Source organism: Penicillium canescens (genome assembly GCF_028828765.1).
Source record: "Penicillium canescens strain IBT 15451 chromosome Unknown utg000004l_segment0_segment0, whole genome shotgun sequence".
Lineage (NCBI taxonomy): Eukaryota > Fungi > Ascomycota > Eurotiomycetes > Eurotiales > Aspergillaceae > Penicillium > Penicillium canescens.
Window position 1 is genome coordinate 1,009,805 of NW_026703966.1, and position 12,259 is coordinate 1,022,063.

Here is a 12,259-nt window from a genome sequence, read left to right on the forward strand (position 1 = left end):
GTAATGGGATATCCAACAATCTTTAAATATTTTTATAATACCCTTTTGAATACTCTTCCGAATATTCTTTAGAATACTCTGTAGAATACTCTTAAAGAGCAAGTATAAATAGCTACTCTTTTTGATTCTTCCATCTTCATCCTCTCTAAATCCCCTCCACCACGTGGAGACCGCAACACTGCAGGTGGTCTATCGGATAAGTTATTTAGCGACACTGTAGTTTCACGAGGCACTTTCTAGCGCATCTTCAAAGCCGGCGAGTTCGTCTCCCAGAATTTCTCCCTGTGGAGCTTCAGCAGTTAGAACCTTGCCTGAACCTCCTACAGATTTATCCCTAAAAATGATCAGCATGCTTGGGACATTCAGACCGAACTTGACAACAACGACAAGCGGCTCGATAAGTTGGAGAAGAGGAAATGAATGCTGAAAGGAAGATATTATGCAATTTCCGATGGAAGGGAACTCTCGATAAGACCTCCTGCACCAGTTCATTTATGACTATGTTGACCGTCAGATACCTCCCGACGGCGGTTGATTGCAGTAATGGAAGAAAGTCTCCACCGAGGGTCAGAAAGTGACCACACGCTTCGAGCTCGCTAAAGCGTTGCTCAGATTTGAAGCAGTCATCCGCGAGTTGCCAAACAACGAAGCTGACTACAATCGTTCTCAAACCCATCGCGCATGAAAGATGTTCGAGAAATTCTTGAAAGAGATTGCGGCAGGCATTGAGGACCTGCCTATGGTATTTTCTGAAATGAGAAGCTTTTCGGAAGAGTTACTGTGGTCTTACTCTCCAACCTTACGACATGTAAGTGAAATCCATATCATCTAGGGAAACGAGTTTCCGATTGTTACACGAAAGTGTCATTCTGATGCACGGTCCTACGCTTGTTTGGGCCTTTGTGGTTGTACGTGTAGTGCAAGTAATGCAAGAAGCCAAGTGGCAGACATACATATACAACTGTTACGGTGAGCAAGGAAGCCCAGGATCCAGCCCTACGCCACAGAGAACCCTTATCTATACATTCTACAAGTGAGCAAGTACCAATACCAATAGAAGAAGAAAGGAACAAAGCCATGCTCTATTCTCGACTTGGCCTCGCGTAGGACAGATGACAAAATAAACACGTACACAGAACAGACAACTCCCTTCGCCCAAACAAAAGACAAAAAGCAACCTCGTCACAGGGCAAAAAACCATACCCTTCAGCCACCTGTTCCACCCGAACACCAACCAACCTCCCATCCTAAGCGTCGTGAAGCCGTCTCAGATGACGTTAGAGATTAGGTGAGATGAAACCGAAATAAATCAGGAAACACAGAGACACAGGAGATAGAGAGAGACAAAGAGGGAGAGGCGGGAGGAAAGAGGGAACGCGGAAGATACAGGAGTCGAGGAAGATATGCAATATTGCCGTGCCAAAGACTACATCCAAGGGACACGAGGCACAAGGCCAGGGCATTGTTCGCGGGGGAACGAATGCTCCGCTCGCAAATCAAGGGAGAGGGATAAAGAGAAAGAACACGAGAGAGGATGAAGGACGTTCATAAACAGGAGAGAAAACAGAACGGAAGAAAAGAAATACGTAAAAAACACCATAAGACGGCAGACTATAAAGTCACCACCCAAAAAGATTCCGAGATAGCAAAGAGCAAGAAATGACACCGATTGCACAAACACCCATCTTCAAATGCTCCAATTCGTTAGTGCCGTTGCGGCCCGAAGTCTGCCTCCACCACCTTGCCCTTCTTCCCTTTAACCGTAAACTCCGCAAGCAATGCTACGTGGTCGCTCGGGAAATGGAAGTTCGGGAAACCGGGGACACGACGTAGGTACTCCTTGTCGACTTCGCCGAGCAACGCCGACACATGGAGTGTGTTGGAAGAGTACCAGATGTAATCGAGGATGGCCGTGAAGTCGGAGGTATAGTTGGTGAAGCTGAGCTCACCCATCGAACCATAGGCAGACTTCAGCTTGAAGGGGTGTGTCATACCAACCTTACTGAGGTTTCCGTACAGTCGCTTCTCGAGATCAGGGTGTTCTTCTGGCAGGCGGCCAGTAGAAATCAGGTTGTACGCCGCGGACCCTGGCGAAGAGTTGAAATCACCACACATGAGAACGGGGATCTGATCACCGCTGGTGTACTCCATCGACGGAGCCGGTTCCACCACGGGGGCGTTCTCGGAGCCACTTTCGGCCTCTGAAAAGCGGAATGCGGTCTTATCAGTACACGCGGGCCATTTAGCGTACTTGTCCGAGAGCTTGGTGATTTCCTCCATCAGGATAGCAGTCTGGATGAGCTTGACATCCTTAAAGGCTGGATCCCAGTACAGATGGGCGTTGACACTGATAAAGCGTGCACCGGTCTGGCGGTTTTCCAGGAAGATCACAACGGCGATGTGGTCCTTCTGCCACAGTCGGTTGTAGATATCGTCTTGGCCCTTGGCGTCAGGACGTCGGACGGCTGTCTGGCCGAAGTTGATCAATTGCTTGTCCAACAGGATGTACTTGCTTCCCTTGAAGAAAGTAGCACAGCCATCAACTGACCGGGCATCTTCCTCCTGCATGCCCATTGCACGTCCTCTAGGCCAATAAACGCCCTTGTAATCATTGTAGGCAAGCTGTTCCCGGAAGTAATTGTTGTAGCTTCCCTGGTCAACCTCCTGAAGGCAGATAATATCTGAGCTGTGAGATCGTAGTTCGTTGATGATAAGCTCGCGACGGTACTCCCAGGCCAGCACGCGGGAGGGGACGTAGCCGTAGTGCGATTGGGTGGCAGAAGAGTCGCACAGGGTGTTGTACGACAGAACGGTGATCTTTTCCGTGGGACTGTTGCTTGAGCTGGAGGTCTCGTCAAGGATGACCCAATCACGGTCGGGGGGAGGGAGGTGAACTAGAACGATAAGGTTAGCGAACAAGCTTTCACAAATCGCGTCGAAAGGAGACCGTTGACACACCTGGCATCTCTTCCTTTAGGTACTTGATAAGCGCCTTTGTACCGTCCTTCATGATCTGGGACTTGAGAACATCGTTAAGGGGGTTGCCCTCAACGCCCAGCGTATCCAGACGGTATAGGTAGCCCATCTCGTAAGGGAGGTTGCGAATGTTGTTATCGAAAAGGTAGAGCTTCTTCAGATTTGAGAGCATGCCAATCTCTTCTGGCAGCTCCGTCAAGTCATTGCCTGAAAGGTCCAGATGGGTCAACTTCCGAAGTTGTCCAATCGCCGAAGGCAGTGCCTTGAGCTTGTTGGAATTGAGGTATAGCTTCTCGATGAAGGCATAGCTGAACAAGGATGTGGTCAAAGCGCGTAGTCCTTGGCCACCGAAATCAAGCGCATTCCAGCCTTGTCGACTAGCTGGCTTTGATCCGGATGCACTATTGCGCCCCTCTGCCCCATTCTCCTGGGGCTCGGTCTGACTCATGATCTGGATTCCTTTCGTCTGTTGCGCGATGACGCGGGCGTAGTAATGCGGGGAAGTGGCCTGTCTCGACTCAGCTGCCAGCTGGAGTTGTTGTTGCCAATGCTCGTTCATCGATTCGTCCATGTCGTCGTCGACGGCGGCCGGTACACCATTCTGCAAATGAGTAGAAGTGAAATGGGAAGTCGTAGTAGAGGCCAGCGCGCCGCTAGCGAAATTGTGTTGGTGGGTGAGGTTATGAGTGGCTTGTGTGTGGTGGGCATGATGGTGCGGCTGCTGTGCGTGATGGGAGTGGTGGGTTTGCGATTGGAACTTAGGGATCTGCATGCCAAACCGCTGGTGGGTTTGACCGCCATTCATCATGACATGCTGACCCTGGTGAGTTTGGCCATACATGTTGAAAGAACCAAGAGCAGCAGCTGGATTCAGGGCAGGGGAACGGGAGGGGAGGGGGTGTCGGGGTTGAATTTCAGTCGCCCCGTCGGAGAGTTGGTCCCGTTTCGAACGATGTGTCGCTGGTGAGGGTTCTGTTGCGCTTGAGTTTGGAAGTAGAACTGCCCGGCCCCAGGCTGCTGGAACCTGTAGGTACCATCTGCCATTTAACGTGGCAGACGAGACCGTGTGTTGTTTCCCTGGTGGAAAACCGGTTGGTGGGCGGACGGCGCTGAATCGAGTTCGTTCGAGGAGGCGAGGAGAGGAGTAGAGGATCGAAGACGGTCTCTTCTCTTCTTCCACATAGAGACCTTTCGTGAAAGCCCTTAGATTAGAGCACGATTGGGGGTCGCTACACCTTGGCAGCAGTCGTTGAACGGAGTACCTAAGGGCGGAGAGTGGTCGGAGACGTCAAAAGGAGGCGAGATCGAAGTTTTCGGAGTGGTCGAGGTTCAAAAAGTCGAGGGTAGCCCGAGGGCAAAGATTGACGTAGCAAAGATGGGCAAATCACACGATTGTCTCCAGGTCGATGAGGACGGGTACTGAGATGACACTGGTGGTCTGCATCGAAGGCGGGAGTCACGTGCCGATGGCGTATCACGTGATGCCAAGTCTCTAGCGTGCATGGGATGCCAAGAGATCGCAGTCTTATGTTCTTACCGAGTACGCCGTACGTGAAGTCTCTCTGGAAGGTGTCTGTGTGGGGATCGGTGATGATTTGGACCTATATAAAGATATCCTGGGGGATCTTCTACCGCGGTGTGGGGTCACATAGCTCTCTGGAAAGTATGGAAACTCCCCAAACCGCCCTTGTATCAATCATTTGACCCTTTTCAAGAATGAAAGTTAGGCTTATCTATGTCTCAAAGCTTATATGAATGAAAGATGAAGCCGTAAAGAGGATAGGGAGAGGAAGTAATAAAGACAGAAAGGAAATGGCCAAGATTGAAAGGACACCAACAAATCTCTAGTCTCCCAATAGGCTATCTGGTTTTTTGATTTTCTAGCTGAATTGTCAGTAGGATAGCAGAATGAGATGAGACATGGCCTGGCCGGAAATGATCCGAACTAAGATTTCAGAGCCACATACATGTACATGTATACCTAACTTATTGCCCCTGGTTCGTGAGTTTATAGTTCTTTGCTTATCTATCAGCCTATATACCCTACTGTAAACAGTCTATCATAGACACACTGGACACCTGGCAGCGAACATGTACATGTGCAACTGGTAACGTTAGAACAGGCCCACCATACATGCGTAGTTACACAGAAACCTCTAAAGCGGCCTTCCAACACATGGCGACACTTACCCCCCTTGCCACATTCCGACATTCCCATCGCCAGCAATTGCCTTTGAGCCAAATGTCTCAAAATCACACAATCCGACACCTCCACGACCAAAGTACGTGGCAGAAACTGAACGGTGTCGATCCACTACACATATTCTGCAGGGGGCAACTCGGGTCCCATATTTATCTACCGAGCGAGTGGAAACATAGGGGGCACAGATCACAACCAGGTCCCAGAAGAAGTGCGGAATTTCTCGTATCCAAGCCGCTGAACCAGGTGTCTGGGACTCGGGTTAGGGCACGGGGCAGGTGTCGGATAGAGAGAGACTAAGGTCTCAGGTTTTTTTTTACCGTGGCCAGACCCGGTACCTGGCGGGTGGACTATGGACGCTATGGACATGGCGGGCAAGGATCTCCGGCGTTTCTGTATTCAATTTTACGGCCGTTGGAGTAGCCCTGAATAGTCCATCAGATACTATTGGATCAATAAACGAGGCACATTGTACTTTTGTGTGAGATGTATCTCAGAGGCGAAAATATTGTTGTAAGGTCTGAGCATATAGATCAGTTCACCCCGGTTTCATATGGCTACGCACGCACCGGACAGAGAACCCTGCCAAAAGGAATGTATGAGGGGTGAAACAACTGAACATCGTGTATAAAGGTGTATAAGGAGGTAAATAGTATAGAGAATAAAGTTTATAGTTCGCGATCTATTGAATCTATTGGGTTGCCGTATTTTCAGCATTTCCCTTTCCGGCCAATGCAGCCATGGCTCTGGATTGACTCATGATGTCAACTATATGCATAACCTCGGGGTAATGTAACTAGTTACCTACAGAGTACATGGTCTTGGAGTATACGGAGATACCGTAAGAAGCCAAGGATTTAGTATTGTTACCCCAATGACTATACGTGAAGAGAAACTAGACTCGAGTGGATACAATATGCCACTTTTGATCCAGGGGTCACTAGAACTGGTTTCTTTCCTTCCCCCCTCTCCCCAATTCTTTTCCACTTCTTCATGCTCTTTCTTAAAACGACTGAGTAAATCGACGTTGAACGAAATTTCTTCACGTCTGACGGCAGGATATTTTCCGAACCCGCTTTGATCGGTCATCTTGTCGACCTAAATTTTAATTCCTTGAATTTCGGACTTCCCTTCCTGCCATGTCTCGCTGCTCATGAAGCTCCTACCTCGCGCCGAGAATGCGACCGATCCAGCATATGCCGACAACTTGAGTGATGGACACAATGGCACTTGGATTCACCACAGCAACGGCCTCCGGGACCGACCTGCACTCCAACCTGAGTTCGACATTGGCGGCTTCCTCCTCCTCCCTTAGCTCCCTCACGGACTACTCAACGTACCCTCTGATCCGCCAGGGCGACCGCACCTACTTCCGCGACCCGGAGGATACCTACCCTCTGCCCTGCGACCTGCCCGAGATCCACCGCCAGAGCCTGCGCACGTTGATGCTACTGCGCGTCTTAGGCGGCCCGTTTTGCAATCCCCACTTGGCCAATCGCCCGCCCAAACGCATCCTGGAGATCGCATGCGGGTCCGGCTTGTGGTCCGGTCTGTGCCACGAATACTTCTCCCGTCGGGGCCACTCCAACATCGCCTTTGCGGGAATCGACGTCGTTTCCATTGCGCCTGATCTGCGCAAGCAGGGCATGAACTGGCAGTTCAAACGTCATGACCTACGCCGACCCCGCCTACCCTTCCCGGACGATTATTTCGACTTCGTGTTTATCAAAGATGCCGGCATGTGTCCAGCCAGCCCAGCGCAATCAGCGTCCGGGTTGAGTGAGCCTCTGCGAGTGTTGAAATCCGGGGGGATCCTGGAAGTGTGGGATTCAGATTGGAGTTTCCGCTCGCTGCTCCCGAACCCGGCTCCAGCCCGCAAAACATCGTCGAAGGAACAAGAGATTGCCGATACGACGGCCACATACACATTCTCCTCTGCGACTCCATTCACACGAGCGCAGAACAAATACTTGGTGGATTATAACTCGTGGGTGGAGAAGTCGTTCGACCAACGCAAACTCACAGCGCTTCCGTGCGCCACTATCGGCTTATCGTTCAACTCCGAGGTAGACGTGCTGGAAAATGTCGACAGTCGCCGCGTTGCAGTCCCGCTAGGTGAATTGCGGTGGGAGCGCGAGGGCCAAGGCAAGGACTCCAAGGGCCGTCCACGAAAAGCCTTGACCCCGGAACAAATATCCATCCGACGAACGGCGCTTCTCACGACGATCCAGATGATCGGAGGGCTCGAGCCCCTGCTCATGGAATCCAGCGGAAAGAGCCGCGATGAATGGGACCGATGGTGGGCAGCGATGACTGCCGACTTTCTGCAAAAAGGCGGACTTGCCAGCGGCGAGTGTCTTGAAGTGAGTGCCTGGTGGGGACGCAAAAAATGAAGCCCTCTCGAGTCAATTTGGAGTTCTGGCGAACGAAAGTCAAGCAGTGACCATTCTGCACTTCGTATTGGTGATACCCCAATTTTATTTTTGTCTTTCTGGTTTCTATATCTGAACACTCTGGAGTTGAGAGCCAAAAGAAGGCCTCAGCTACTTTCATACCGCTTTTTCAGCGTCCGATACCGCTTCAAATAGTATCTGTTTTTTTATCGTGTCAGTTGGTCATCGTTGCAAAGGGTCTCTGGGTTCAAAATTGTGCTTGCATGATGCCGTGATGTATAATGAGGAGCGGATGCAGGGTGTATCTAGCCAAACACTGCCGCAATATGCGCAAAATGTATAGAATGACTTGTACGAATAAATCGGGTTCGTTGAGTGTAGTCACAAATGCGTAGATTGGGAACATCGAGAAAGAGGGCCGAAGGCCAGATGCGGAGAAGGAAAGATAGGAGTGGGTATGGGAATTGATCTTACAAGGCTTCAACTTCTGCACAGAGCAGTTAGCAACAGGCCATGACACTTGGAACAGATGGGGATACCAAAAAACTTACCTTTCTTCACGAACTCAGCCCTCGCGATCCCCTTGCGGATCTGCTCATCATCTGTAATCTGAGCTTGACTCGCAAATGCGCGGTGCAGCCGATCTCTGAAATACTGATACCCTAGAGGGTATTCGCGCCCTAGGAACAAGAGTTCTTTGTTCGGGTGTTAGTCCAAGACCGACGAGACCGCTCGAGACCACTCCTGATTGTACTGGCATACCCTTGTAGACGTTGATGACTTGCCGGCGCAGCTCAAAGTTCACCATAGCTGCTCCATTCACAGGGGTTAGGGAGGTAGTTGAGAGGTCTGATGGTTACTGAGGAAGTGAGGAGGCGGAGCTGAAAGCTGAAAAGCTTCGGATGTTATCGGTGACGTCGCCCGGAGATACTATGTGTATTGAGGCTGTATAGGGAGCTCCGATCTCAGCTTTGGACTATTTGATCTATTCTTTTTTCTATTTATAATTGCATTAATAGCCACTACTTCTGTCCAGATTATAAGATGTCAATATTAACATAACCGACACCGTATATAACCGCGCGGGGTTCAAGCCGAACTGGCCCAAGTTCCGGGGATGGTTGACCGATCTCCGCCTATGCGTAGCTCTCTCCTCTCCACACACACGCCATGCTACAACCAGCACTCCGAACGCAGCTCGCGGCGCCAATCCGCTCATGCCAATTACCCGCACGTCGTCTACTTTCTGCGACCTCCCCCGTACAAGATCCCCGCAAAGCCAATTTGGACAACGCGCCGGCAAAGCCGCACACCATCGACCCGCGATGGCTTACAATGATAAAGCGACGAATCGGGAAATGCATGATGTTTGGACTACGGCCAGATCAGATCAATGAAGGAGGACAGATTCTACAGCAATTGGCCAATGATTGGCGTGAATTGCTTGCTGGAAGTGAGGGTTTCTTGACCGATAAGAAGCGTCGCAGTTTGTTTAAGCATAATGTTGTCTGGGGTGAACAGGTACGGGACTGGGCCTATATATGGTATATATATGGTATAGATGAATTGTTGCTGACTTCTGATCTTTGGTGGTATAATAGGATGTCATGGTAAGAACAGCTCTCGCCATGTGGCACGCTGCACTTGCCCTCTTGAATTTGGAACAAAGCTAACACTATGACTAGGGTATGTTATGCATCCACTATCGGAAAATACTTTCCCATTCAAGGTTCTCGTACTAAGCTAACCGATCCATAGGCCATGTCAACAACGTCACCTATGTTCGATATGCCGAGACAGCCCGAGTGAACTGGACACGAAACATCGGAACCTACATCGATCCTGCAAATAAGAAAGAATGGATAAACCTAGTTGGCTCTACGGGGGTTGGACTCATCCTGCGAAGCATCAAGGTGGACTACAAATTTGTACAGCATCCCCGAAGCAGACCTAAAGTGCTTCAATGCCTCAATTACTAACTATGAAGTAGCCCATGACATCGCCCGACAAGATAACTGTTTACCAAAGGCTAGTCCCCGACCCAAACTCATTCCTCTCCAGACAATCTGCATTCCAGCTGCAGGTCATGATCCTCTCGGAAGCCAAGCAACGTCCTGCTGCTCGTTGCCACGAGGATATTGTCACATATGACTACAAGAGGAACCAGAAGACGCACAATCTTCCTCCTTTTGTCATGGAACAGTTTAAGGTCATCTATGAATTGCAGGAACAAGCCCAGAAGGAATGGCAGCAGCAAATTGCCGAGATTGAGAATCGAGTGCGGACTCTTGAACTTGAGAGCTGGGATCGTGTAGATGCCATTGAGGATAATGGGTCTTCTTAACTGAAGCTTCAGTGTTTAGGGAAGGAGTGTGAGGTGGAGTTGATAAGTGGCGTGTTTCCTTGTCATTGAGTCGCCTTTGTACATATTGTCTCGTGTATGGTTGATTGAGGGAGTAGCCAGTGACTTTTGTCATACTGCTGAGAGTAGTACCCTAGAATTAAGATAGTCCAGTTTGTCTCTTCGACCTTAACTTGGCAATCTGCCCTTAAAATGAAGCAGTTAGTAAATTAGAGGAAGACGGAAAAGCGATGATCGTGTATGTTGCAGGTTTTGAAGAGGGATAGTATCATCAGGCGTCATTCTATAATCTATAGACCACATACTCTGTAGAAATCATCACTCAGGGAAACCACTAGGAAAAGAAAACCCATTGCTACCACCCTAAGCAAGAAGTCAAAACTTTAGCTTCTTCGCAATCTCAATCCCTTCAGCTATACATCCCACACGAGCATCAATGGCATAACCTTCCTTCTCTAGGTTCTCAAGCTCAGCACCAAGCCGCGAAACCGGAACCGTGAAACACTCAATAAACTCATTATCCTCAAGACTAGGCTTAGGATCCTGGTTTTCCGGAAGGGACATGTCAATTTGGACATAAACCATGTTGAAATTAGAGTTGCAGAACCCGGGATCTAGATATCAAAGTTAGTAAAGATGCAGTATCCAGAAATGTCTCTGTTAGGTATGTACGGACCATTATACATAATGCCGCTGGTCTTATTAGTAACACCGATATACCCAGTCTCCTCTCTGAGTTCTCGAATTGCAGTCTGTTCAATTGTTTCACCTGGGTCGATCAGACCCGCAGGAAGCTCAACGACGACTTGGTCAATTGGCGGTCGGTATTGTTTCTCAAGGAGAAGTTCCGAGCCTGTTGATTTGTTCAAGAAGGCTACTATGTTGACTCCATCCACGAGGGAATCTTTAGGTCTTGTCTGTGCAAATAGTCAGAAAACGGTTTGTTGGGGGGTTTCAATGATATGTTTTTACCTGGCGTTCAGCTGACTCCCAGTCTCGCCGTACTCCATTAGGGTCGATGTAATTTGTTTTCACTAAGCGTTTCCATCGGGCTTCTTTGGAATCCTGGGGTTCGGGGAGATAAGCGCAGTTGACGCTGATGTTGGTATAGCTTTGCTTACCAAAGGCTCCCGTGAGAGAAACTTGGGCTCGAGCTGTGGCATCTTTGGAAACATCCGTTAAGGTACTTTGGCACTCGAGTGGACTTTGCGTGAAATTTCTGAGTTGATATCAGATCTAGGTTATCTCAATGTCCAAAACCTGGAATTGCAGGTCAGTGGATGATTAATTTACCACGGAAATATGGAGAGTTAATACAATTTAGGGCTGACGACCGTTGGTAGATTATATCTTTATACTCACTGCTGCAAACTGTATGGTCCAACCGGCTCGCTCGATTGTAAGTGGGAGAAGCAGATATTGGAGACAGGTGGGGGAAATCACCGTAAGATTAGATCATTGCTTTCACCGCTCATCCATCGGTGAAATTTTACCTTGGGAATTTAGCTTCTCTCTTTATTTCTCCTTCTTGAAAATCTCATCAAATATCCTACGCAATTGATAGAAATGGAAAAATCGTGTAGAGACGTCTTTATGAGCATCAAGCCCGAACACATGAGCAACATCGCCTCTGGTGCAAAGAACCATGAATATCGCAGTTACCCCCTGCCATCAGACGTGAGCCGAATCTGGTTTTACACTACAACACCTATCAAACAAATTGAGCATGTCGCCTATATATCCCGGGCTAAAGTGCCCGGGCAAGTCGCAGAGGACGGCGGTATCGGAAATGCGGATTTCAACGCGGGCATGAAGAAATCCAACTACGGATATGAAATTCTCAAGTTATGGAAGTTGAAGCAGCCCGTAAGCTTGGAACAGGCTATTATGTTTGGATTCTTCAAGGGTGCACCACAAAAGTATTCCTGGGTGCCAATAAGTGTCTTGTTGAGTTATCCGTTGGATCAGCAGCCTGTACTCTTTGACAAGCCAAAAGAGAGGGAATGAAGAAACTACAAGCAATACCAGATTGCATGAAGCTCCTTATTCTACTGGGGCAGCACGGGGTGTAATCACAAATTATTGATTTGGACCCGGTCTTGGGTTTTATTGCACTCTGGAAAGCCTCGCGAAGGAATACCGTTTCCATTATACCTGCCTAAGTTAGCTTTGTGTCCGTTTCATTTTCATGTATCGGCTGGATATCGGCATGTGTTTAGGGTTGGAAAGAGCATCTATGTTTTCTACATGGAAGGCAATAGGAGTTAGTACTACTAAACTCTGCTTGCGCACTTCCAGGATGGTACAGGGCGTTTCGAATTTTTTAAT

General features: G+C 49.0%; 6 protein-coding genes across 6 annotated transcripts; 3 read left to right on the forward strand and 3 right to left on the reverse strand.

Moving 5' to 3' along the window:
* Positions 1-1,704: 1,704 nt before the first annotated feature.
* On the reverse strand, positions 1,705-4,420 carry N7446_005733 (CCR4-Not complex 3'-5'-exoribonuclease subunit Ccr4; the record flags this gene model as incomplete). Its single annotated transcript, XM_058514481.1, has 3 exons — positions 1,705-2,894; positions 2,959-4,205; positions 4,365-4,420. The coding sequence occupies 3 exons, from the start codon at positions 4,418-4,420 to the stop codon at positions 1,705-1,707; spliced, it is 2,493 nt and encodes an 830-aa protein (XP_058371659.1).
* A 1,970-nt stretch (positions 4,421-6,390) lies between these two features.
* On the forward strand, positions 6,391-7,569 carry N7446_005734 (class I SAM-dependent methyltransferase; the record flags this gene model as incomplete). Its single annotated transcript, XM_058514482.1, has 1 exon — positions 6,391-7,569. One exon carries the CDS (start codon positions 6,391-6,393, stop codon positions 7,567-7,569), a length of 1,179 nt encoding a protein of 392 aa, XP_058371660.1.
* Positions 7,570-7,715: 146 nt separating this feature from the next.
* On the reverse strand, positions 7,716-8,377 carry N7446_005735 (electron transfer flavoprotein regulatory factor 1; the record flags this gene model as incomplete). Its single annotated transcript, XM_058514483.1, has 4 exons — positions 7,716-7,767; positions 8,044-8,056; positions 8,121-8,264; positions 8,332-8,377. The coding sequence occupies 4 exons, from the start codon at positions 8,375-8,377 to the stop codon at positions 7,716-7,718; spliced, it is 255 nt and encodes an 84-aa protein (XP_058371661.1).
* A 362-nt stretch (positions 8,378-8,739) lies between these two features.
* On the forward strand, positions 8,740-9,913 carry N7446_005736 (thioesterase family protein; the record flags this gene model as incomplete). Its single annotated transcript, XM_058514484.1, has 3 exons — positions 8,740-9,082; positions 9,328-9,497; positions 9,560-9,913. The coding sequence occupies 3 exons, from the start codon at positions 8,740-8,742 to the stop codon at positions 9,911-9,913; spliced, it is 867 nt and encodes a 288-aa protein (XP_058371662.1).
* Positions 9,914-10,269: 356 nt separating this feature from the next.
* Positions 10,270-11,303, reverse strand: N7446_005737 (uncharacterized protein). Its single transcript, XM_058514485.1, has 5 exons — positions 11,249-11,303; positions 11,053-11,191; positions 10,904-10,996; positions 10,608-10,848; positions 10,270-10,545 (listed from the first exon to the last, which is right to left on the reverse strand). Exons 2-5 carry the CDS (start codon positions 11,104-11,106, stop codon positions 10,307-10,309), a joined length of 627 nt encoding a protein of 208 aa, XP_058371663.1. The 5' UTR covers positions 11,107-11,191; positions 11,249-11,303; the 3' UTR covers positions 10,270-10,306.
* Positions 11,304-11,524: 221 nt separating this feature from the next.
* On the forward strand, positions 11,525-11,938 carry N7446_005738 (uncharacterized protein; the record flags this gene model as incomplete). The annotated part of the gene is made up of 1 exon (XM_058514486.1): positions 11,525-11,938. The coding sequence occupies one exon, from the start codon at positions 11,525-11,527 to the stop codon at positions 11,936-11,938; it is 414 nt and encodes a 137-aa protein (XP_058371664.1).
* Positions 11,939-12,259: the final 321 nt, after the last annotated feature.

Coding starts and splice junctions, on each gene's coding strand:
- N7446_005737 (XM_058514485.1), bottom strand. CDS start 11,106: ATGTTTCCAAAGATGCCACAGCTCGAGCCCAAGTTTCTCTCACGGGAG. Junction 10,997..11,052: donor TTCTCTCACGGGAGCCTTTG/GTAAGCAAAGCT, acceptor CCCGAACCCCAG/GATTCCAAAGAAGCCCGATG. Junction 10,849..10,903: donor GGGAGTCAGCTGAACGCCAG/GTAAAAACATAT, acceptor CTATTTGCACAG/ACAAGACCTAAAGATTCCCT.